The 25,913-nt window shown below is 56.5% G+C and overlaps 2 protein-coding genes across 8 annotated transcripts in view; both read right to left on the reverse strand.

The window, feature by feature from the left end:
• Nucleotides 1-8,397: 8,397 nt before the first annotated feature.
• Nucleotides 8,398-14,926, reverse strand: LOC106484670 (solute carrier family 2, facilitated glucose transporter member 9-like). The gene is given in 13 exon segments (XM_067299608.1): nt 8,398-8,637; nt 8,879-8,938; nt 8,940-9,007; nt 10,210-10,319; nt 10,443-10,642; nt 10,783-10,967; nt 11,374-11,506; nt 11,606-11,751; nt 12,048-12,172; nt 12,257-12,417; nt 12,904-13,002; nt 13,720-14,005; nt 14,820-14,926. Coding segments are annotated over 13 exon segments (1,920 nt in total).
• A 10,399-nt stretch (nt 14,927-25,325) lies between these two features.
• BTRC (beta-transducin repeat containing E3 ubiquitin protein ligase) overlaps nt 25,326-25,913 on the reverse strand; it is a 119,576-nt gene continuing 118,988 nt past the window's right edge. For 6 of the 7 annotated variants that reach the window (XM_067300164.1, XM_067300163.1, XM_067300162.1 and 3 more), the window contains one exon: nt 25,326-25,735. The gene's annotated coding sequence lies outside the window, so the exon portion shown is untranslated. The remainder of the gene's footprint in view (nt 25,736-25,913) is intronic. The other variant, XM_067300160.1, reaches the window with a different exon arrangement.

Below are 25,913 nucleotides of genomic sequence, written 5' to 3' on the forward strand. Positions count from 1 at the left end.
GGCTGCTGCAGTCTGCGATAGCGGCGAATGGTTCGGAGATCGAACCCAAGCAAGCTCATGTGAACAGCCCAGCTGGAAAAATCCCGATGAGCACAGCGAATATGCAACCTCCCCTTTCTTCTTCGCTGCAGGAAAGGTTCCTAATGGGTGTGCGTTGGCCAGGACAGCCAAAGCAAACTTTCCCCTCTTCAGTTTTGAACACAAAATTTTTTAATTCATCCTGCTCCTTTTCTCTCCCCCCCCCCACTTTTTTTTTTTTTTTTTTTTTTTTTAACAAAAGGAGCTGGAAAACGGAAGGGGAGGATGCAAAAATGGAAAAGGCATTCAATTCAGCTAGTTTTATGAAATGACAAAAAAAAAAATTAAATAAAAGGAGAAAATAACTGGTCTCCTTCTGTCCCACGGAAGACCAACGGAGTGACCTGTCCTTCGCTGCCATGTGGCTTGGAGGGGGGAAGCAGTCCCACCCATGCCCGGCCTTTCCCGCTGCGGTGCTGCCTGCCCGGCCGCGTCCCCGCGGGGAGGGAGTCCCGACACCATGCCGGGGGGCTGCCCCGGCAGGCAAAGCTCACCAGCTCCACAGGGAAACTGAGGCACGGCGGGACGCCCCACTGTCTCCCCCACCGCGCAGCGCCACGGAGGCCAGGGGAGGCCCCGGGAGTCCAGGCTGGTGCCGGGGCTGGCGCCAAGGCGGCTGCGTCTCCGGACCGAAATCGGGGGCTGCGCGGCAGGGCAGGTGCAGCCAGCACTGAGCACCGGTGCTGGATCTGGGCCCTTTTCCAGGTGCTGGGAGCAGGGATGAGCCTTGCGGGAGGCTGGGCAGGGACGGAGCATATGGCTGTGGCGCTCCTGCACGATGCTGCTTGCACGCACACCCCCCCCCCCCCCCCGCATCCCCTGTGGTGCCATCGGTGCTCAGGGAGGGTTTTTTGGGGGGGAGGGGGAGATTGGGGCACCCCTGCTCCAGCACTGAAGGGGTCTCCCCCCCCCCCCCATCGCTGTGCACCCTGGTGGCTCAGCACCCTGGCAGGCGCCGGATGCGGCTCCATCCCCCCCCCCCACCCCGGGCCCAAAAAAATCCCTGCCTCTTGCTGCTGCAGCAGATGGTCGAGGTGACATTCGTCCGCCAGCGACGTGGCTGATGGGGGGGGGGAAGGGCCGCCCGTGTCCCCTCTCCCCCCCCAAAAACCCAAAACCTTGCGCCTTGGATGCACCTAGCAGAGCCGTCCCCGAGCCGAGCTGGGCCAGCTCGGATTGGGGGACCCCCCCCCCCCCCCCAAAACATCACCCCACAGCCCGGCTGCACGTGCGCCACGGGGCCACCCGCCGGGTGCCCGCGGCCGGCAGCGGGGGGGGGCAGCACGGGAGCGGGAGCGGGAGCGGGGCGCGGGGGTCAGGCCCCGGGAACGCCTGTTCGCTCGCCGTTTTCTGCCTTAATTAGAACCCGGCGAGACCAGGCGAAATCGCATTAGCGCCAGGCCCCGGTGCGCGGAGCCATCCATCTTTTTTTATTACAGCGTAATGGGGCTGCTCGCGAGGCGCCGTGCGATTTGTCACAGGCCTCGTTCCCTGATAACGGGCATTTGTCATCACTTTCTTCCCGTGTTAATGTCATCATCGGCGAGCTGACAGGCAGACCCGTGGAGGGAGCGCCGGCGACAGACCACATCCGTCAACCTAATATTTCCATGGCTGTGGGGATCAGCCGGGCTGCGAACACACATTAAAGTGCTTATGAGGGGAGGGGGGGGGGGGGGAATAAAAAAATAAATAAAAAAAGAAAAAAAAAAAAAAAAAAAAAGAAAGCCCTTGTCATTAATTAATATGTTAGTGCGAGCGTGCGTGTGCGCGCGTGGGGCTGCGCCCCGGCGGGTGGCACGGTTGGGGGGGGGGGGCACAGCCCCGCGCGCGGCGGCGGCTGCGTGGCCTTTTAACAGGGCGCACATCAGCTCCTGAAGCCCGTTTAAAAGCTATTTGGGACTGGGGAAATCCACAGCAAGCGCGGTAGAAAGGTCACTGTTAATAAGGGAGCGCGTGCGCGCGCGTCAGCCACGGCCCCCACCCCCCCCCAACGCCGGCTTTCCTCCGCCACTGGTCCTCCCTTCGCCTGCGGGTTGTCCCATGCGGCTTATTTGAGGCACTCGTGTCACGAAGTGAGCGGCCTCAGCTCGCGGTGGGAGGTGGGCACAGCCTTCGTACCCTCTTTCAGCCCCCCCCAGGGCAGTGGCGAGGGGGCTCGGGGCTGCACCCCATAATATTTGGCTGTTGCCACAGAAACGGAGGTGCTGGCGACAGGGAGGAGCGTGGCCAGCGGCGGGTGCTTGGGGTCCTGGGTTTTCATGGCTGGGGCGAGTTCGTTTGCTGTGCTTTTCTGCAGCTTCTGTATTAATACAGACCAGGAAGATTTGGGCTTTTGTTTTTTTTAATTAGCTTTTGGGGTGTTTTGGAGGGTTTTGGGGGCAGGCATCTCTCCTGCACCTTTGTCCACTGCCCTCCCGGCTCCCAGACTGCCCTGGTGCAGCCCCAAAACGTGGGTGGTGGTTGGGGGGGGGGGGGGTGCAAGGACCTGCCCCAGCAGCGAGCCCCGGGAATGGGGCCACGGGACGGGACCACCCGGGCCGGCTCCGACGGGGAGAAGGAGCCAGCACCGGCCGGACACGGCGCCCCATGTCCCAGGGATGTCCCAGGGCACCGAGCCCGGGAGGCCCTTTCTTTAACGGCTCTTCTTTGTTTCCCCTTTTCCACCCTTCCTTGCTCCAGACACAGGCTCCGTGCAGGGGGAGGCACTTCTTGTTTGGGGGGGGGGGTGTCTGTTTTGGAGCCCCGGCCCCTCCGTGCGTATGCAGCTGGACACACACGGTCGTTTTTATTAGCGGTCCCAAAAGTTTGGCTCCTCAGGAAGCGCTTGGGGCTGTCACCCAGGCTGGGAGTTTGGGGGGAAACAGGGAAATATTGGGGGGGGGGGGGAACAATTACCCCCAGGTGCCAATAGGGAAACTGAGGCACGGAGCAGGGCCCGGGCACCCCAGCGCCTCTGCTCCCCTGGGCAAAACCCACCAGTGACGCTTTCCCACGGTGAGGGTTTCTCACCGCTTCTCGCGCTGCCGAGCCCACGGGCATTGGGGCAGGGGGCCGGGAAGTTTTCTCGGGACTGCCCGGCGGCGGCAGGGCTCCAGCCCCGCGACGTCCCCCCGCGGGGGGCAGCACCCCCCGCCACCACCCCCCCCCCCCCCCCCGCTGCGCCCCAGCGCCCCGCGCCAGCTCCCCGCGATAAATCACTTCCCTCCATTGGCCGCGGACCTTTTAAAAGCGATTTATTAGCGGGGATTTAAGCGCGGCGGCGATACGGTTTCATAAATCGAAAGGCAATAGCGCTCATCGTTATCACGAAGGGCGGCTCGTCACGGGGGGGGGGGGGGGCGGCGCGGGAGCATCCCCGCTCCCCCCGTTTCGCGCGGCGCGCTAACAGCCCCCTCCGCACCGCAGCGCTGCGCTGCCTCCGCCGCTCCCCTCGCCGCCGAGTCTGTGGAGACCGCGAGCGTGGAAAATCCCCAGACAGGGAGTGTAAATGCTTGTTCTTTGTAAATGAAGAACATAATTAACATTAAATTAAGGTAATACAAATGAAGACAACACAGAGCCTGACAGGATGAGTGTTTGGGGAGGCAGTAGAGAGAAGTGATTCATATTTTTAATTTACTGTACAAATAGACTAGCAGGGCTGGGGGGAAAAGGGCCATCCAAGTGGAGTGGGGATTTTTTTTTTTTTTCCCACTGTTGTTTTGCTGTGCTTTAAGCACACAATGACTATTAAAGTCAACTGCCCATATAATAGGACATCTCCTACATGACTGCTCTCCGAGAGGCAGCTTGCTGTAGCAATAAATTCTGGGAGTGCCATCTGCTGGTACGCAACCTCCGCCGGGCACCTTCGCCTCTGCCACCCGAACGCCACCGGCGCCGAGGCCGGGCACCCCGCGGCGGGCGAGCACCACGCTGCTGCTGCAGCACCCGGCTCCCCGGCAGCAGCTGCCCCGGGTGGCCGCGGAGCCGCTCGGCATTGACACAGGAAAGAATTTCTGTAGGGATGCAAACTCGGTATTTTTTGCTAGACACACCCTTAAATTCATCCTGTATCTTTTCTTTTTTCTTTTTTTTTTTTCCAAAGAGATTGGGTTGGGGGGGGGGGACTGACTGGCTCGGAGGAAATATCTGGGGCTTTAGGAAGTGATAAATCACTGTTCTCCTCCCCTCAGAAACACTGGGTTTCAGACACACGCCTGTTACCTAGAACAGCACAGTAAAAAACACATGCACTTTAGGGGTTTTTTTGCAAAAGGTGCTTGCTCAGAGCACATCCAGGCTCGGGGGGGGGGGGGGGCCTTGCTCTGCAGTTTGAGGCGAGCAGAGGCTTGCGGGGCTGAGCCCCGGCCGCGGGAGCCTGCAGAGCCCAGCGTCTCCCCAGCCTCTGGCCTCTGCCCCGGCCTCGGGGACCGAGGACCCATTCCTGGCTGAAATCACCCTTCCCAGACAAAACATGTCCAGCACTGTGCTGAGAGCCTCCCACCCCATTGCAGCCCTAAATCCTTAAAAGGATTTCCTAATTTTGGGGTGCAGCCCTCCCTCTCTGGGTCGCTTTTGTCCTGGCATTTTTTCCTGTGAGCCGGCGGTGGAGAGAGGCCGGTCCCCGTCGCTCCTCAGGATGGGCAGAGCCTTGATGCTGCTGAACTTTTGCCTACTCCAAAGTGCGGCCGGGGTCTCTTTAACCCCTGCCCGGGGCAGAAACCGGAGAGGGCTGATGATGGAGAGCGCCGCGCGGTGCTGGCCGGCCGCTGCCAGCTTCACTCTGCGTTAAACAGCCCCGAGCGGGTGGGACTGGAGGGGCTGCAAGCCACTGCTCCGACAGCACACGTCCCGGGGGATGCGGCATCCACCGGACCCGGCCTGCAGGCACAGGAGCCGCCTGAGATGTGGCCTCCCCTGGGCAACGCCGTCCCTGTGTCCCGCATCCCACGGCTCGCCACACTTGGAGCAGGGCTGAGAAAAGCGTGCATGAAGCAGCCTGGCTGAAGGGGGATGGCTGCCTTAGCCTGGCCCGGGAGGCTCGTGCTCCCTAAGCCGGCTGTGCTGGGAAGCAGCACGCTCTGCCCTCCGCCACTGCTCCTCGAGGCGCTCCGGGGGGTCCCCGGGGCTGGCGGCAGAGGCGGCCGAGCAGTTTTGGGTACCATCTAGTGGCAAGTGGCTTCACGGAGCGGCTCAGCTCAGGAGATCTTTGTCGCCGCTCAGTGCGGCCGGGCTCCCCAGCAGGGAATAGCCGCATCGGCGTAGCAAAGGGGGACGCCACGGGGAAGAGAGCAGCTGCTTACGGGGTCTCCGTGTGCACCAGCAGCAAGTAAGGTCCTCTGGGGAAATGGGTGTTTGAAACCGGTGCAAAAAGGTTTCAGCACCAGAGGCTCCGTCGGTCACCGTAGCTGAGCAGGACCCAGACTCCCTCCTTGCCGCTGGGACCTCTCGGGCAGGCAGGCTCCTCCACAGCATCCTGTCCCTGCGGTGGCCGCACGCATCATCAGGGTGCAAATATCCCCTCATCCATCTGCCCAGACATGGCCCAGGGACGCTTGCTGGCTCACTGGCCCCCAGTGCCAGCACAGAGGTGCCAGAGGGCACCCAGCGAGATGCTTCAGCAGCCTCCTGGTCAGACCGCGACACTTCATCCTGAGCCAGGCACCTTCCAGGAAAACTTCCCTGTGGGATCTGGGGATTTCTAAGGGCGGGGAAATCGCCGTTTCCTTGGGGAGCCCATTTCATCTGGGGCTTTCTTTCCCATTCCAGCTGGGCTGGGGTGAGCTCCAGCCCTGAAAGTGCAACACCTTGTTGCTTAGACTCACCCACTCTTTAGCACTGGGTAGGTCAGGAGAAGTTATTACGCACGTGCAGCAAGTCACCTTCATCTTCTCTTCTGCAAAGGTGAAAAGAGGCTCAGGAGCCCTTCCAGGCATCAAGTCATATCTTGGACTCTTGCTTGCACCTTCTCCAGTTTTTCATGGTCTGTTTGAACACTGCTAGAGGCCTCCCCTCACCATCTCTGAGACAACATGGATCATCTGGGCCACCTCCAAGCACGTATGAGTCCTTTCCCTGGGATGTGCAGCACTGGAGCCCTGTGTTGCTTCCCTCCACATTGCTCCCTGCGAGGATGTGGGTGCTGGGCCCTGCCTGGGGTGTTGCCTGCAGCCATCGCAAAGTGAAGGCCAAGCAGCGACCCATACATTTCGCAGCAAGCAGAGGGGAAGCCCTAATCCCGCTTTTGTGGGAGTACTAGACCTAAAGGGTGGCCCAGGTTGGGCTGGCAGTCCCAAACGGAGAGCCTGAACCAATATCCTAAAGAAAAAGCTGATGAAACGCTAGCGCCCCGTGACCATGGGGTTTCCTCGCTCCCTCCTTTGTAGGTCCTGATGGAGGACGGGGCTGCTCCCAGGGGGCCCATTGCATCCCACACGGAGGGCGGAGGGCACCTTCCAAGCCGCCCTGCGTGCTGGGTGGGAAAGATAAATAAATACCGGAATAAATAAATACCAGTGGCAAAGAGGCCTGAAATGATGCTGTCGTTTGCTGGGAATGAGAGACACAAGTGTAATTTAGGTTTTGATATTATGAAAGTCTCGCTGCTCTAAAACAGCAGGGCACTCAGTGCCTCATTAATAAAGGATAAACTTGGAGTCTATTTACAATGCACTTTTTGGGGTTATTTACACTCCATTATACATATGTAATGCTGCACATATTTACCGCTCTGTTCTGCTGCCGAGAGCAGCCGAGTTGGGAGGGAGACGGAGGGGGAAGCGGCTGATGCTGTTGAGCTGTGACCCCGGCTTTGACTGATGTCCCTTAAACTGCACACGGAGCTGCAAGGAGAGGCCCCGGGCCGGCTGCCGGTGATGGAGACACCAGGGCCGGGCCGTGGGGGGAACCAGTTTGGCTGAGCCCCCATCCCCATGGGCGCAGCACCCCGCACTGGTCACGGCACCACGTGGGCCACCAGCGCCCGCTCTCAGCAGTGGCTGGAGGCAGCCGGAGGCTTTGCCAAGCCGGGCAGAAAGGGCCAGCTCCTCGCGGGGGTTGGCAACCAGCACACAACCACGACCACCTATTCCTGGGGATCTGCAAGCCAGCAGCTGGCCACCAACCGCGCAAGCCACAGGCCTGTCACGGAGTCGGGAGTGGAAAAAAAAGAGGGCTAGATTATTTGCAAAAATTAGATCAGTCAGTGTCTGCCCAGTACTGGAGGGCTTTTCCGCACAGCTTTCCCCACCGCCCGGCTTTTAGCTCTCACCAGAACAAAACACGGTAATTTCCCTGCAAACCCCAGTTCCCAGAGGGTCTGGGTGCCTGGGAGCCCCCGGCCTCCCCGCGTGCAGGGAGCTGCCCTAAGGAAGGACTCTGGATTCAGGGCTGAGACACGGGGGAAGCCGCGCTCAGGGACCACCCCGGGGCGGCAGTGACTCGTGGGTGCGGGGAGGGATGCAGATGCACCTGGGACTGCCCGGTCCTCGGCAGAGGCGTGGGAGGGCGCACGGCCCCACGCGAGCACCCTTGCAGGCAGCAAAGGGCTGCCTCTTCCCCCCGCCCCAGGCAGGGGTGAAGCGCGTTTGCACTGGTCTGCATGACCAAGCTGGTTGAGATGCCAGGGCCTGGGAACCGCTTTGTCCGTAGTCTCGGCTGCCTGCGAAGTGAGGGGGGACTCTGACATTTGCCGGCACAGCCAGCCATGTGGGGAGGGGGATTAGCCCAGGCGCCAGAGGAAGGTTGCACCCCATGCTGCCCCTCACCAGGTCTCTCCCATCCCGTGTCCGAACTTACCAGACACCCAGCCCTGGAGGCAACGCTCTTTATTAAGTACCTTGTGCAGGCAGCTCTGGTGATGTCCGTGTGCCTGGTCTCGAGGGGATACCCCCTGCCCCATAGTGTTTCAGGAGGACCCATCTCTGGAAAGACAGCTTTTCCGGCACTGGGGTGATGCCCGCCTGTTGGCACCCGCTGGCCACGGCAACGCAGACGATCCTGGAGGCAGGTTGCTTCACCCACGATAGCCTCTTGCAACAGCATCTGGCAGTGCCACCAGCTGGAGGAGCTCCAACCAGGAAGGTTGGAGGGAGCGGGGTGCTGCGGGGGGTTGCAGGGTGACTGGTCCCCCAGCCACCCATGACCCGCGTCCCTGGGCTGGAGGAGCAGGCGATGGCTGGGGAGAAGGATAAGGCACAGCAGTGCGATAAGTCCTGCAGACCCAGGGCTGGCTGGAGCCCAAGCGATTTGGCACCCGCAGCCCTGAGGCTCCTCCGCCACCCCCTGTGCCCCTATGCGGGGTGGGGGTCCTGCAGTGGGGGGTGCCAGGGGACATCAGGGCAGCTGGCGGCCCAGGCCCTCCGGCGAGCTGTTCTCCAGGGCCCCATAGCCCCCGAGCTTCATCATCCTGACGAGGTGGGCTGGGGCGGAGAGGACCGAGCGGCAGGTGGTGAAGATCCGGCTGATCTCCACGAAGGTTTTGTTTTTGGTCTCGGGGACAACGAAGTAGATGTGGAGGGCCACCAGCAGGCAGACGCCGCAGAAAAACAGGTAGCAGAAGGCGCCGGCTGACATCTGGGGACAGCAAGAGAGCTGGCACAGGGCAGACGGCCGTGCAACCCAAACCGAGCATGGCACAAGGCATCTGCCCTTCCCACCATCCCTCCCGGGGCCAGCTCCCGCCAGCACCCCCAGGCCCCAGCAGAGCCGGGAGCACGGGCTAGGATCCAGCCTGGCACCCTGTCCCAGGAGAGCAGCAGGGGCCATCTCCTACCCTCCTCCTCCTCCTCCTCCTGCGGCCCCTCGGGGCTGGTACCTGCAAGAAGGGGAAGACGAAGCCGATGGTGAAGTTGGAGATCCAGGTGAGGGACCCCCCCCACGACGTAGGCGGCCAGGCGGTGCGACTGCATGAAGAGCTCGGCCGTCATGAGGAAGGGGACGCCGGCTGGGCAGGGAAGGGACAAGTTAATCCCCCCCTGCTTTCCTCCGGGCCCTCACTTTGCAATAATTTGCCTAAGCTCTGACATAGTAAATCTAATACAGACGAAAGGCACACTGAAATGTGTTCTTGGTGCCTTGGATAAGGTCGTTCCCAGCTTTCCTTAAGCGAAACGATTTAGAAAATTTCCTTCTGTCAAGTAGCTCAAAGTTTTGACTCTGTGGCCTTCTCCTGCAGGACACAGAAATGCCATTTCCAAACCAGCTTTTCCCTGTACTGGGTAAAAAAAACAAAAAACCCCCCCCACAATTACTGGAAATGGTTCTTTCGGCCAACTTGGCCATTAAAAACTGGACACAGGTTGTGGCTATTTCTCCTGCAAGGACGCAGCCCTTCTGGCCACATGCCACCAGCCCAGGACTCCTGGGTCCCAGGACTGTGTCCCTTTGCTGACGGGGTCTGGCACACATCTCCGGACACGCGGGGATCTGGCAGTGGATGGTATTCAACGTGGGGACATGCCCAGGGCCCCGCTGCCTGGGACAGAGCTGACAGGGACCTCTTTATAAAAGATGCTCCAATGAAAAAAAGAAAAACAGAAAAACAAAAAAAAAGATAATAATTCGGGGAGGAGTGGAGCCCCTGATGGACTCTTACTCACAGCTCGCCCAGAATAGAGAGATATATATTTTTTGTTTTAAAAGTCCTATTCATCATTGTTTGTGAACAATGAGCCATTAAAATCCTAATTAAAGATGTAATTACAGCGAAGAAAGTCTGGGCTGAGGATGAATGATAGATCTGCTCACAGCTCTGCTAATACATCAACTGGGTAAACCAGTCCAGGTTTCACTCACCGCTTTTCGAGCGCGCTCTCGCGCCCACGCTCGTTTAAGGGCACGCTGCCGCTTGCCAGACGCACAGAGACGGCAGCGGATGCCGCCTCCGGAGGGGCCTTGGGAAGCTCGCTAGGACTTTTCCCAGGGCGGCCTGGGAGTGAGGGTGATCCCGAGGAGCTGGAGCCTATCCCAGACGTAGGATGCTGCAGAGATGTGCTAGTGGGGTTTTGCCTGTGGGATAAAGCTTGAAAAGCCAGGGCCCGGGTGTTGGTCCGTCTGTCCGGCCAGCTCTGCCAGCCCGGCTCCAGGTTGCTCCCCCTGGCTCGCCCCCAGCCCCGGCTGCTGCCCCCCTGCTCCCGGCGGACCCACCTGGTCCCGCGCAGAAGCCGGCGATGATGCCGACCACGCAGGCGACGGCGACGTAGCGCATCCCGGGCAGGGCTGCCTGCGGAGGGGACGAGACGCCCCGAGATTCGCCTCTCGTTCCCGCTCACACCTCCCTCCCCGGGGCGATGCCCACCCCTTCGTTACCCCGCTCTCGTTAAGGTGCCGGGAGCCCCGGCATCGCCTGGGTCGGAGCACCGGGACAGCGGCGGCTGGACCCTACCTGCAGCACCCGGTGCGGCGGTGGTGGGAGCTGGGGCAAGGCTCTGCACCCCCGAGGGGCTGTGTCTGTCCATCTGTCCGTCACCCCGATCAGCCCCGCGACGATTTCAATGGCTCCAGTGCCCACGGTGACGTAGGGGATCTGGGGTGCCGGGATCCCGGCGGCCTCGAAGATGGCGTTGGTGTAAAACCAGATCTGCCGAGGAGGGGACTTAGCATGAGTGGGGAGGATGGAGCGATGGGGCACGTGACGGCCCTGAGGTGAAGCGAGTTGTCAGGTCTCAGCTCAGTCTCTGTAGAGCCAGGTCCCGGGGCCGAGGATCCCACAGGGCTTACGGCATCGATCCCCGAGAGCTGCATGCCAGCGTTCACCACCACGGAGAGGGTTTGCCAGCGGACGGAGCGGTCCCGGAGCAGCTGCCAGACGGAGACCGTCTCCACGGAGGAGAGCGACTGCTGCTCCTCCCTCATCTCCTCGATCTCGTCCTGCACGTCAGCGGTGCCCAGGAACCAGCGCAGCGCTGCGGGGAGAGCGGGGGTCACCCACACGCCTCTCCCTGCCGCACGGTGGACGCTCACAGCTACGAGACGGGGCCGCGGCAGGGTTTGGCTCCTGGCCTGGCGCAGCCTCCCCAGGGGACCTCATTGACCTGCGAGGTTGAGGCGAGGAGGTGCCCTGACACCACGGTGATGGGCACCGTGGACAAGGCTACAGAGCAAATCAGGTGGGGGAGGCTCTTCCAAACCCAGCGCTGCTGCAGCAGCTTTTCCTAAGGGGCTTGAAGGAGCATGGACAGGCGGGAAAGGCTGGGCAATGCACCGCGACGTGGGCTGTCCTTCGCCCGGGATCAAAGCTGCGTGTGGGACAACGCGCCCTGCTCTCGGGAGACCTTGGCCGGTGTCCAGCACCCCCCGGGCACCTCTCACCCTCGGTGGCCCTGCGGACATCGTTCCTCTCTATCAGCAGGTACCGTGGGCTCTTGGGGAAGCAGCGCAGCAGCAGGAGCTGGAGGGAGGCAGGAACGACCACCACGGACAGGAGAAGGGGCCAGCACCTGTCCTGCAAGGAGCCGAAACGGGATGTGACCCTGGGGAGGGAAGAGCGGATCGACGCCAGGGCAGGGGCCAGCATGAGCAAGCTGGGGGGCCTTGTGCTCACCTCGCCCAGCAGCTCTGGGAGCCCCAGGACCTGCGCCAAGAAAACCCCCAGGCACATGAAGATGCTGGGCACGAGGCCCAGGAGACCCCACAGGCTCTTGGGGGCGATTTCTCCCAGGTACAGGGGCACCACGCTGAGGCAGATGCCTGGAGGGACAGGGCAGGAGGCACCGCGGTGGAACAGGCAGCCAGAAGAAGGTTCCCAGCTGGACCCCCGATGTGTCCCCTCCCATGCTCAGCACCATCTGTGGCAGGGGACCCCCCCTGGCCACCCCACAGTGGAGACCCCCTTGCCGTACTGCCAGCATGGAGGTGGGGACAGCCCGTGGCTGCTGGGGACATGAGGTCTTCTGCAGCCTCCTGCAAAAGGGCCATAGGGGACTGAGCCACAAGACCAGGGCCGTGCACAGCCCCAGAGTGGCCAGGGACCAAGGAGCACATACCTGAGTGGACGCCCATGATAGAGCAGCCGAAAATCACCATCTCGGGGGACCCCAGGTCCTGGCTGAAGCCCATGGAGATGCCGGCCAGGAGGACGAGGAGAGCACTGCAGCTCAGCGTGCCATTCCTGGTGGGACACAAGCAGCAGGGCAGCCCCTCTGTGCCGTCCCCATCCCCCCCCTTGGTCCCCGTCCCCCTGTGCCCCCCTTACCTGCCATAGCATGCCACCAGCACCCCCACCAGCACGGAGCCCAGCAGCCTGCCCAGGGCGAAGACGGAGACGGTCAGGGAGCAGAGGAGGGTCGGGGGGCTGGGGGCCAGCCCGTGCCCGTGCCGCCGGGACCACGTGGCGTTGCAGAAAGCCTTAATGGGCTGCGGGGCAGAGAGAGACGCCCGGACACCAAGTGTGTGGGGAGAGGGGGAGCGAGGCCAGGCCAGCCCCACGGGCAGCACGCCATGGGTTTAACAGCATCCCGGGAGGTCTGGGCTGGAGACGGGGCAGCACGCGACTGGGGGTGACTGGGACGTGGCTTTCAAGGATGGAACCAGAGGCTTTCAAGGATGACTTAGAGATACCCTTGGGCAGAGCTGGAGCACGAGGGGCAAGAGCAGCTTGTAGGGAGCTTTCCTCCCACCAGGTCTTCCCCCAGGGACCAGTTTTGGGGGAAAACACGAACCCAGGGCCCCCATGTCCCTCCCATGCCTTGTCCTTCTCCACGGGCTGCTCTCTACAGGGGACTTTGTCTAATCCAGCATTTTGGCTTTGGGATTTTGGGTAGTGGTGCATCCACCCTCGCTGGGCCAGGGAGAGACATAGGTGCCCTCTCCTCGTCCCCGCTTGGGCTGGCCACCTCTTACCGCTGCCGGTGTGTTCACCACAGCCAGGTTGTAGCCATAGAGCATGGAGGAGCCGAAGGACACCAGGAGAGTGACCAACAGCAGTGGGAAGGTGAGGTGCTGGGAGAGAGGAGATGGGATTGGATCAGCCTCCACAGGGAGATCAGGAGCCAAGGTCACATGTGAAACGAGTTGCGTTGGGTCACTGCCCCTTTTGTAGTGGGGGGGATGTCCCGGTCGCAGGGCAAAGCCCTGCTTTGGTGCACAGGCAGTGGCAACCACCGTCCATGGTCCAGGGGGTTTTACTGCTGCAAACTGGCTGGGGCATCGGCCCTGGGGAAGAGCCAGAGCTCAGGCCATGCGTGGGCTGCCACAGGGGCACCCTCGGGCGCTGCGGCTGCACCCAGCTGCCTCCTCTGGAGAACGGATGCATCCGACCGGCAGCAGGTGCCCCAATGCCCTACGGCTTGGGCAGCGACGGGGCTGCCACAGCGGTGGCCAGTGAGTCTGTGTCCCCCCAAGAGCAGCACCGAGTCCCAGCATCCAAACCGCAACCCAGCAGTCCCCAATCCCACCCCTCCGCCAGAGAGAGGGCCCAGGCATCCGGAGAAACTCAGCCCTCCCTGCAGCCTCCCCCCTCCCAAGCACAGTAGCCAGATCCATAGCACCCAGCAGCTCCCAGCTCAGGCACGCCAAATCCCCACTAATCCCACCAGGAATCCTGAGCCGGGGAGGGGGGAAAGCCCATGGGTTGGGGGAGGACACCAAGGGGCACAACGGGACTATGGATGGGGCAGCCCCCCCCTCCCTGGGAGCCCCCTGCCATACGGTGCTCACCCCAGCGATCTCCCTGCCGGGATGCTGGGTCCCTCTCCCGTCTGTCGGGGTGATGCCGTGGTCAGAGCAGGGCGAAGGAGGAAGAGGAGGGGGAGAGGAAGGCAGCCTCAGTCTGTGTGCCTGACTCATTTCTCCCAGTTTTAGAGGGAAGAAAGAGGGAGGGGGGAAGGCAAGGCAGCCTGGATGCCCCTGGGGCTCATTGGAGGCGCCTGAGCGGTCGGAGGAGGAGTTTGGGGGCCTCCTCGCCTCATCGGGGGGTGGCAGAGGCAGGCTGGGACCTCCGGGGCTGGGGACAGCGGGAGCCCCGGCGTGACGCTTCGCCACTTCCGAGGGCCCCCGGCCCCCAGCTGAAATATCTGGGTTTGCCCCCCAGCCGGAGAAAGGGGTTTGGGGCCGCGGTGACCCCAGCGCGCCTCAGCGCCTCTCCGGTGGCTCCGTGCCGGGCAGCATCGCTGCGTGGGCCCTGGGGGGGTGCAGGGACACCCCCAGCAGACCCCCACACCCCGCCAGGCCGCAGGGCCGCTCTGCCTCGCGGTGGGAGGGCTGGTGACCCGCGTACCCCGGACACGGCCGGACGGGAGGACAGCTCCCCCCCCCCCGGCCACAGCCCCCAGCCCCAGAGAGCAGAGACGCGGCTCACGGCGGCTCAGAGGAATCCAATTTTGCTGCGGCCAGGAGCTGCCTCCCCTGCTGCTAATGAAGTGCCTTTAATTAGCAGCCTAATAGCAAGCTCTTAATTTGCCGAACAGCCGGCTGAAAGGATGGGGACCCCACTAAGCCGCGGCTGGCGACAGCTCCGAGGGCTTAAAAGGGGCAGGCGCCGGCAGGCTGGCCCCACCTGCCCCTCTGCCCCGGGGGTCCCGGTGGCCCCTCGCGCCCAGCCCTGCAGGGGCGGCTCTCAGACACCGCTGAACCCGGGTGCATCTTCTTCCCACAGCCGGGGTCCCACAGGATGCTCCAGCTCCTGCCTCTTCCCTCCGGATGAGCCCCCAGCCCTCTGCGAAGCCACCGAGAGATTTGCCATGCCCCCCCCCCCCCCCCCCCCGCAGCCAGGATCCCCTCCCAACCTGCTGGCATTTGGCTTTTCCGAGGGCTCCTACATCTTCCCGGGCCTCAGTTTCTCCACGTCTCCATCCAGGGCATCGTCTTTCCCTCCACGGCAGGAGGAGGCTGCGGAGACCCTGATGACAGGCCAGGCCAGGAGCATCCTGCCTGCCGGGGCCGCGGGGGCAGAGCGCAGTGCGGGGCCCCTGTCCCGGCGAGCGGGGATGCTGCAGGGCAGCCAGGGGATGCTCGTCCCCAGGACGCTCACCCCAGGCCCCGTGCTGCAAAAGGGCAGAGCAGCAATGCCGGGGACGGGGCGATACGCCAGGCCGTGCTGCGTCCCGTGGTTGCTGTCCTGCCGCTCCAGTCGTCCAGGCAAATGGCTCGTCCCTGGGACCAGCGCCCAGAGGGTTAAACACGCACGGTCCAGCAGTCCCTGCTTGGGGAGCTGTAGGGAGACGAGGAACCAGCAAGGTCAAGAAAGCCACCAAGGTGACCCAGCCCAGGAGCCAAGTCTCGGCTGCCTGGCGATGTCCCCCTCCAGAGCCTGGCTTCCCCTTCCTGAGCCATCCCTGCAAATGCCCCCCAAAACCCCTCCCGGAGCCTCCTGTCCCCTCTCCACGGACACCCTTAACCGTCACCAAGTCCAGTGCTCAGCCACGGGGTCGCCAGCTCCATCCCAGCCCTGCTGCTGTGTCCTCGCTCCGGCCGCGCAGCCTGGCACCAGTGCACTGAGCGGGGGCGTCCTCAGCCACTGCTCTGAGCCAGGGGGGCGGCTGCTGCCTTGATTCAGGGGGTAAATCTGGGTTATCGACAGCGGCTCACAGCAGCCACTGGGACACTGGGAGCGGAGATTTGGCAGCAGATGTTCAGGTGACGAGCACGTGGCGGGGGGGGGGAGGAAGAGGAGAAAAGCCTGAGGGGGCAATTAAGAGCCCCCAGGGAGCTGAGTTAATTGGAGACACTCCCGCAACCTGACCCGGTGACAGTGGCGCGCAGCACGCGGAGAGGTGCACCGGCAAGAAGCACCTGCTGCTCCCTGCTCCGAGGGAGCTCGTCTCCGTAATTTACAGGCGTCCCCGTTCCTCCAATGCTTCCCTGCCTCTGTGCGAGGGCTCAGCAAAGCCCAGCTGCCCACGGTCCAGGCAGAGGCAGGATCTGTCCTGCCCGGGGAGCTGGGGTGGAGGGAAGGACAGCCAGTCCCTGCCTGGTCAGGATGCTGGCAGGCCACTGCTGGTAAATCACTGGTGGAGGAATGTGCAGCCTGATGATTTCTGCAGGACTGGGGAAGATGCAGGAAAAGATCTGCTGGGAGAGTCCATGCCCTTTTCCAAGATGAGATGGAAACCTCTCAGCAAGGACATGGTCTTCAGTGCTGCCCCTTGGTGTTTGCTCAGCACCGTTTAGTCCAGGACTAGAACAGAGTCCATGAGGAAGCAACAGCCATCTCAAATATTTGCACTCAAAGAGATGCATTGCTTAGCAGCCAAGGACCCCATCTCTTGCCCAGACAACTCGCACTCTACTGGAAAAGAGGGAACCTCCACAGCCTGGGCACAGCACGACAGCACCAGGCAGAGCCGCTCGCAGACATCTGCATGGCTGGAAAGGTCAGAGTTTGTCAGTGTTGCCCTTTCCGAGTTGACACACCAGAAATGGAGACTGTCCAGCAGCCTCCCCATCTCGCTGTCCCCCCAGAGGAGAAGCCATCACCGATTTGCCCCGTAAATGTCAGTGGGGTGTCTTGGGCACGGGACAGAGAGTTTTGGACACATCAGCCACGTGACGTTAACCAGAGACTTGCGTTTCTGCAAACAGCAGTGGTGTCCAGAAGAAACCCAGCACCGTCCCTCGCGAAAATACTGCCTATACTAGCGTCTGTTCCGCAGCATCTTTGCAAAGCGCCCATGCATTGCTCTGTTGCATGCAGCCAGTTGTAAACCCATCTTGCTCTGTTCTCCAGCTGCAGGAAGGCTATTTATCTGTACAGGTAAGGACTTTTCAAACACAGGTTTTCCTGTTCATATTCCTTATCCAACTTCAGTGGTCCCCAGCAGATCAGGGAGATTTATGGCTGCTCCTGCCAGTCAGGTACACGTTGGTAAAGCGCTTAGGAGACGAAGCTCAGGATGGGAAGATAACTCTGGTGAGAAACAAGAGTATCCCTTGGGGTATGTAATTAATGTATATTAGAGCTCTCTTAGAGCAGAGGAAAGCAGCTTGCACTCACACACAGGCTGCCTGGAGCTTGCTGGAAGGGCTCATCACATCCCTGTCCATCACACATCCTCACAGCCATCCTTGCCAAGCAAGGATCAGCCAGCGGAGGGCACAGGACGGGATCTCAGATCGCTGCAGCCCACAGGGGTTACTTCAGATTTGCACAGATTTGCAAGCAGGATCTCATTTTCTTCCGCTGCTCTTTCCCTCCAGCAGCTCAGGTGCCTTCCTCCTGGGACAGTGTCCCGGCCAGGGGGCGAGCTGGCTGTGAAGCAACTTGACTACTTGGAAAAGAGAAACTTTCCGAGGGATTACTTCTTCATGGCGCCTAAGGCTAACGGGAGAGGGCAGCCAGGATAACCCTGCCCCTGGCTTCTGGAGTCCGGCAGAAGAGCATGAGGCAGACGTGCTCCTTTCCTGGCAAATCCGGTTTCCCCGAGGCCTGGGTGGGGACGGCAGAGGCTCTGCAGACCCCACAGCTGGCAGCTGCCAGAAAACCCGGAGTTTGCTGGAGGAGCCCTTGCAGAGCACGTGGGAGCCTTCAGCTCTGCAGCAGCTTCCTAGGCGCCAGGCCCTTGACCCCTCACATCTTATTCCCACTGAAAGCCAAATCATTTCCATACCTGCTTCGATGCTGCCAGGTCTGCTATCGCGTGGGGGGCTCTGCTGCACACCGCCTTTGAAAAAACTGAGCCAGGAGCCCCCCTGAGCCAAGGACCGTGCCCATGGGGTTTGCTAAGACAGGGTGACAACTCACCCACAAAACAGCCATGGCAGCACTAGAGCACGTGTGTCTGTGTAGGGCTCATTTCCTAGACGAAGCTGCCTCCTCCACTGCCAGACTCGCTATCCCCACGCTCCTCACACCAACGCAGCAGGCCCAGCACCATCCAACTGCTGGATTCACCCTAAGCATTTCTGGTAGGAATTACATTAATTTGCAGAGCAGGTCTAAATTGGCCAACTTTTCCCTTTGCAAAAGCTTATTATACTCTTGAAAACATGTCTATAAAATACATAAAAACAGAGGATTTTTTTTTTTTAAGCTGTAGGCTGATCAAATGCTGTTAATTTGAAGCTATGGTAAACATTACTTTCCTCCTTCATTTGAAGTGGAAATAAGGCACACGTTTTTAAGCAGAAAGGGTAATTAAGCACTGAATCGATTTAAGACGGGCTGCCATGGTGTTTGTTCTTTTCCAGTGGAAATTTACAATGGAGATTGCTTTTCCTTCTCAAAGACACGAGCACTTCAACTCTTGAGTTGTTTGGACTTGATGCCGGAAATACTGGGAGATGTTTTCCAGCCTGTGCCTTGCAATAGAGCACTGCCCCGGCCTCAGAAATTTGGAACAAATATTCTGATCAGTGTCTTTAAACATCAGAGAAAAGAAGGAAAGGGAATAGCTAAGAAATGGCTAAGAAACAACCCACCGGGAGAACCCGCCTCACGTAGAACTGGGTGATATTTGTCTGTTTGGGTACATACAGAAACTTGAAAAAGGCGCAAGGAGACCAGGGACTACAAGTACTAAAGGTAAGTGGTTTCACTCGTGTGCACTGGCAGCCTGGCACTGTTTAAATCAAGCTGCATCCTGCGCTACAGAGCGATCTGAAACGATGGATGAAGCCTGTCATTGCAATTCTTCTTCCAAATCTATTATCATAGGGGAGGAAGAAACAGGGAGGGAACAGGAAAGGTTCAAGTAGTGTAAATATCAACCCTCCTTGCCAAACCGAAAACCCGGCTGCTGGGAATCCTGTCACAAGGAGAGAAGGGGATTGGAAGTGACAGGAATCCTGCTCCCAGTGCTTTGGAAAAGCAGGAGGCTTCACAATCTCCAGTCCCCTGCTGGCTCCCAAGAATGGAGCCAGCAGGGAGAGAGCCGGCAGCAGCGCAGCGTTTGTTTGTTTTCTGGCCACCCTAGGAGTCGAGATCTTAAAACTGCTGCAGCCTTTGTTTTAAAAGGGGCTATTAGGTAAAACGAAAAGATCCACAGTTGCTATCAAAGGGAGTGTTTTTAAGAGAAAGGTGTTTTGAAGGCAAGGGTGCTGGTGTTAAAATTCAGGCCGGCAGTAAGCGCAACACCGTCCTAAGCCGTTGCGTTGCACCTTGGTGCTGAGATATGTCAATTACTCACTCATTATTGAGCAGCAGGATTCTGATTAGCTTATAAAACAAATTTGCGCTTCTCCAACCAGGAGGTTGCAACAGTCTCCAGAAAAGCACAAAGTCCTTATAGCTTCTCCCCCCGCCACCCTTTTTTAATGGGCAGGACGGTTTGAGCTCTTACGTGTCAGTCACATCCATTCTCTGATTTACGGGGTGGACTCATTTGTCCCAGCTAGAGACCATCAGCCATGAACAGAGTTTCTTAATTAAAAAGTATGCTGTGGCTTTAGGAATAAGTGTTTCTTCTGACTGCCAGAGCAGTCTTTTATGCTGCATTCATCAATGAGTGACATCCGGCAGCTCGGAAGCGGAGCTGACTACTGTAGGTTTTGTGCACCACGTAAAGCTGCATCTACCCAGGACTTGGGGCAAAGCTGTCCACCGCATGGCAGTAGTGCTTCCAGATGTTGATGCTGCAAATGTTGCACGTACAGTGCACCTGCACCAGAAGTGTGACTCACATAAGAGGGGTCACAGAACATATAGGCTTTGTATTTTGACAGGGTCCTTCACCCCAAAAGGAAAACAGGAGAGATTCACAGCTTAATCTTTATATTTGTATTTAAGTTATTTTCTGAACAGTTAAAAAAAAAAAAAAACACACTGTTACCATGATTCTAGCTCAAGTGAACATTAGTACGTTAACTACACATCACCGTAACATAATCACAAAATTCAAAGCACTCATTACTTAAGAATCCAGATAACAAATATAGCAGTAACAAACAGAAAACTCTGGAGAAACCATGTTTTCTCACCTCTCCCACTTCCACATCCATCTCAGTCTGAGCAGGTAGGAGTGATGCAGCATAGGTTGGCCTGGTAGGCATGGAGCTCCGATAAAGGAAGTGGTGTAAAATGACTGGGAGAAACTGGATCAGTTCAATTTTACTGAAGTCCAAAATATTTTTGTGCCATCTTACAACTGTGGATAGGGTTAGCCCTGCAATGCCTCACATGAGAAGGACAAAGTAGTCGAAAGCATAGTTATACTCTCAAAAGCAACACAAGAATCCCACACCGAACTGCCAGATTTTGTCACAGTTAGCTCCTTTTACAAGTCCAATTGCCAGCTCTGCAAACAGCCTGGGACAAGCTGGCCAGCCCTTCTCTAGCAGTAATGCCTCGGCATGCGGGACTTTGCTTATATGTAAACCTGTGCTGCAGGACTAACAGATCAAAACACTTCGCTTGTAAAGACAACAGATTGTAATTCATAATACAGGCATGGAGCAGAGATGCTGTGTGAGGAAGGTTGGTGTTTCATGCTCACTTTTCTGGCCACAGCTGCATTCGTTTCCTGCCTGAGCAGAAATCACAGTAACTCTCAGGGTGATAGGCTGTTGAAACAAGGGACCTATTTTAGGAGTTGGTTACAGTATGTTAAGAGATCTTTGCTGGTTGTGCATCTGTGCACATCAGAATCCCTGTAGTTTTGGGAGGATCAGCTTAGCATCACTGAGGATCAATCACGGGTGACAACTTGTGTGGGATATCCACTGAGCAAAAGGGGAAAACCAATGGTTTTGGGGAACAAGCAGAAAGTCAAGGAAAAAATTTTCTGACAAGACAAAGGATGATTTATTCTGGCAGTCTGTCAAGGCTTACTCTGGGAGAGAAGCTTTGGGAATTTGCCAGTAGCCAGAAGGCTACACCTCATTAAAAAAAACATGGGGTGAGGGGCAAAGAAGGGGAAGTCAAATGCTCAGCCTCAGCAGGCAACCTTTCTTCTCAACCCACCGCTGAGGCTGAGGAGAAGGAATGCACCCAAGAGATCGGTTGCTTCTGCGACAAATGACTCTCTGTATTAGAAGTGGGAATATAATGACTGTGTGCCCCTCATGCCAATCAACCCAGCAGGGAATTGCTGGCAGGAGGAAGGAGGGATTTCATATGAAGACCTCCTTTGCGGGACAGCTCGGTCACTTGCTGTTTCCCTCTCCTTCTAGAAGCTATTGCTTATTGCTTCTGGGGGAACAACAGCAGGGCAAGGCTCAGCATGCCAGATGCATCATGCATGCCACTTGGAGACCCTGGCAAAGTTCATTCTTGTCTTGGCCAGTGTAATTTAGACTGTCCCTCTCTCCTCATGCCCCAGTGCAACCTAAAAGGGGGCATCAGCTGACCAGTTCAGCACTTGGAAGCATTACTTCATTACCTCCTGATGATTTTCAATGCTCTCACAGAAAACTTCCTTTCTTCTGAGCCAAGGACACAAGCTAGACTATTTTCAGTATTGTCCCCACTTCTGTAGAGATCCATCTCCATCCCCACACTCCTCTCCTAGCTTTCAACCACATGGGTCATCTCCTCCTTTTCCTCCCACAGTTAAGAGCCAGTCTGCAGCAGGAAGACTGGCCGCTCCATCTAATCAGCTTCCCTAACTAGGAAGGGCAGCTCGCACCATGGGTCAACCACAAATGCTCCCCCACAAGCTAGTTTAGGAATCATCAGTCACAAAAAGCAGATCTAAAATAGCATTAAAGGAAGCTAACAGAGTTAGGGGAAGAGCTCGGCCTGGAGATGCACTGAACATCGACAACTCCCCACTGGTTTTGGGATGCCGAGAACCTCAGACCCAAGCCTAGAGTTCTGCTCAGACTGAGAAAGGACTGCATGGCAGGGGCAGGAAATGCATACCTGGGAGCAGAGAAATGTGCATGTTACTCTCCAGCTTTTTCAGTGTTCAAAAAAAAAACCTAAGAAAAAGAAAAAAGGATCCTTTGGAGCAGGAGGTGGGTAAGTAGAGCATGGTGGTCCAAGTCAGCTTCCAGTTTAGAAACAAGTTTAAAGCATTTCAGCATTTCTGATGATCACAGGCTTCTAAACTTGTCACCCGAATCCTTCTGTTCCAACAGAGAATGTGTCTGTCCCTGAAAGTTAACGGGGAGCAGAGGGAGCTGCTCCAGAAGAGACAGCTGCAGAAATTCTCTCGCTGCAAATTCCTTCATGCCATTTTCTATTTGCATATTTTAAAGCAAGCTGTATTCCTTTGAGGATGAGAAATATTTGCAGCAAAACTGTGCCCCATTGCCAAAGGAGTCACAAGCAGGAGATGGTGTGGCCAAAATGGATTGTCCTGCTCTTAATGTCCCACACCTCCAGTACTTTCCATTCCACAGTCCAAGGGGGAAGGCTAGTGTGAGCTTCCTACTTGTGGCAGAAGTGACGATCTCTACGCAGCAGAGATGCTTCATCTCATTTCATTCCATTTCAAAGTGATATGCAACACTTAAAGCCCACAGACAATTCCAGACCTTGCTTTTATCTCCTTTTAGCACGCACCTTCTAGTTCTTTTCATTATAAACTCTGCAATTACTCCAACCTGGCTGAGGGATTACCCATTCAGTTCATGCTGAAACCTTTCTCTCACATGCACTCTTGCACACTCACACACAAACACACACACACACACACGAGCCACTTTCTTCTGACACTGGGAGATCTACTTACCAGATTATTCCTCCCTGGGTGCACAATGAACACCAACAAATGTCAAGCCGTGGCAGATTCAAGTTCAAGTTAGATCAGTTAACTTCAGTTTCCTTCTTAGCTATCACAAATTTGTACAACTCAGGAATCGGGGTAGAAATCCTCCCCCTTTTGCAATTCTGTATTTAAGTACCCAGACACAGTCCCTTCTTGACAATGAGACACTGTTCTTACCATTTGCCAAACATGGATATCAGCTGTTGCTCACAAACTGTACCTTAAACAGCTCTATACAGCAGAGTTCAAACTGTGGTACCACTCAAATACCCTACAGTGCTTAGAAGTTACAAAATAGCAGCATGGAGCAGCAGGGCTATGACAACCAATGACAATCTGCAATGGTGTTGTCTCTGTGTTTGGCCAACTAGTCTTTTGGTTTTCCCAAATTCTCTTAATTAGCAAAAAACAAAACAAAACAAAACAAAACAAAACAAAAGGCATCCTTTCAGGCATTATCCCCAAAGATGCAGTCAAAATATTACAAAGCTCTGCAGCCTTCAGAGGCTGGGGGAATAGATCACTGCTTTCTACAATAACCTGAAGGTAGAAGACAGAGGATGATGAGACAAACTGAAGATGGAAAATGACTATTACATCAGCAGCCAAGGTTGTATAAACTGCCTACAGGTGACCACACTGCAGACCTTGTAAAAACAGAACTTAGAGGAACAGTGTTCACATACTATTAAGAATAAGACTCAGAACTTGAGCTCAGGGAAGTTTGGGATGTAAACTTTGATTCTCTACGCTCCCCAACCAGTTTTGATTTGGGATTGCAGTATGTGTGCTATGGTTAACTGCCTGAAATCCCAGACAGCCTTCCTAGAGCTGAAAGTAGTGCCACAATTAGTTGTGGATGAACCTATGGTTGAGATTCAGAACTTTAAGGACTCTGCAGAGATAGGTCATACTGTCAATGGTACTTAAGAGAGTTAACCTGTTTGACTCTTTCTACAACAGTAGTTCAAACAAACAGAAAACAGGAGTGTCACCACATGCTCTGAGACGCTCTTTAGCACTGATGTAGTTTCTTGCCTCGGTGAAAATACAGAGAGCTGGGTGCTTAACACTGCTGCTCATGCGCTTATAGAGCTCTACTAGTGACTCTGCAAGCACTGGCTATCCCTTCCTCCATAACTCCATTGCCTTTTGTCCATCTTGGCTGTCACCAAAATGATTTAAGCCCTCTGGACTGCTCTCTGGGGACTCTTGGCTCAGCCTCTTGCAAAATTTCATTGGTGGAAAAACTGCATCCCAAGCATGTAGAAACGATGCAACTGCTTCTGCAGCAAAGCGAATTTGATGAGAATGGCTAAATAAAATTTCCCATCTGCCAAGTTCCAAGTTTAGAGGGTGTTAATAACTGTTTAAAACTTCTCTACCCCAGAGACAAAGGGCCCTGATTTCCTACTGTGGGACTGGAGCAATTCCCTACTAAGGCAGTGGGGGGTTATTCAAGACCTACAGTAAAAATGTGGGCCCAACCTGGAATAACCAGGATCTAGTTTACACAATCTTTTTTGATCAAAATGCAGGCCTGCTGCAATTCTTTTCAGCTCTGTAGAAACAGCTGTTTTCCCCCAGACCTCTCTGTCTAGTTCAGAGGCATGCAGAATTGTCTTCCACCCCATGACACCCCATGTCCCTCCTTTTCAGGGCTACTTTTCTCCTTTAAACTACGTCAATTCACAAAAGCCTTAGCTGCAAAGCAAAGATCCAGCCCAGCTATCAGTAAAGGGACTAATTGTCTTGTGCCCCTAAACTGCAATGCAGCATGCACATAGGTTAGGGAAGCACAGCAAAGGCTCTCCCTCCTAATGCTTTCTGGAAGGGTCAGCCGCAGAAATGCTGTAGAACTGTCCCGGAGCTACTGCTAACTTTACTGACCGCACTCATGGCCACATTCATTTACCCACTTGCCATCACCAGGGGACTGTGCCCCAACGCTGCGCACGTGAGCAAAATCTTGCTGTCATGGCTAGAGTACTCATGCAGTGTCCCCACTCTTGCTAGGATGGCTCAGTCTCAAGAGCTCCACTAGGTTCTTAGCAGCTCCCGCTTCCAGCACAGGGCTACAGCCTCTCTGAGGGGAAAGGGCATGGAAAGAAAAGAGTAATGTCCAGCTCTCCTCCTCACCTTAGCTTCAAACTTCATCCTACATACAGAATGATTCCTAAGCCATCAGCAACACACTGTCTCCAGAGACAACATCAGGAGGAAGATTGTCCTTGGTACAGACAATCCCTCTGCGAGTGAAACATCGCCCTCAGCCAACATTCCACACCGGGGGGGGGACTGGATCTCAACCCCAGGCCATCATGCTTGAGACTCTGGCAGAAGAGGTTTTAACTTTTCATTTACTAGCATTCCCCAGCCAAGCAGATGTTAAGGGAGATTACAATACACATTCAGCTTCCAAAGGGTTAGCAGAGCAGGCAGGAGAGGAAAGAGATGGATTTGGCTCATAATAGTCAAATTTCAAGGGTCCTCTCTCCACAAAAAATATTTCTGCAGTCAGAACAGCCAAAAGCCGCAGGGAGGAGGGCCCCTGGTCTGGCTGTTGTAAGTGTTTCTCTTGCTCTTCAGAGTTGAATGCTTTTATAAAGGCCCAGCAATGGATATTGATTTCAGTCTGAAAGTAGCAGCCTTCTCCCCACCCACCCTCCCATCCCTGAAGTGACTCTCTCAGCAGGGTGCACTGTGGCTATAAGTCTTCTGCTTAACAGCAAAGCAACACATTCTGGCAACATCTTAAATATATTCATAGGACATCTGTGACTGGGTCTGGAAGGGAACCAAAGAGGGTAGAGGGAAGAGGAGTGAAAAGGAAGATGGGGAAGAGGGATGAAAAGGGAAAGGAAGGTTTAAAAATGTTAATTGTTCATGAAAGATAAAAGTCATCTTCTGATATAGCAGCACTTCAGCAGTCAGCCACGCTGAGTAGACCCTGTCTGAGATCAACCGCATGCCAACTTTGTTCCAGAAACAAGTCTGAGAGCCCCTCTCTTCAGCAAGTATTGGTTACGTGGATAGTTCTTTTGTCCTGGCATTGGCAGATAATTTAAATACTGCAGCTTAAATGAGTCCTGGAAACAAAAAACAGAACAAAACAAACAAACCCTGTTCGTACTAAACATTTTAAAGATTTAAAAGAACACCTGATTGACCAGAGTGTTTGGGAAAATGAAGATTGCTGGGCTGGCAGCTCCGGAGCATGACTGGATATTTATCCATCAAACAGACAGAATACAGGATGTGCTCCGT

Source organism: Apteryx mantelli, chromosome 7 (assembly GCF_036417845.1).
Source record: "Apteryx mantelli isolate bAptMan1 chromosome 7, bAptMan1.hap1, whole genome shotgun sequence".
Taxonomy (NCBI): domain Eukaryota; kingdom Metazoa; phylum Chordata; class Aves; order Apterygiformes; family Apterygidae; genus Apteryx; species Apteryx mantelli.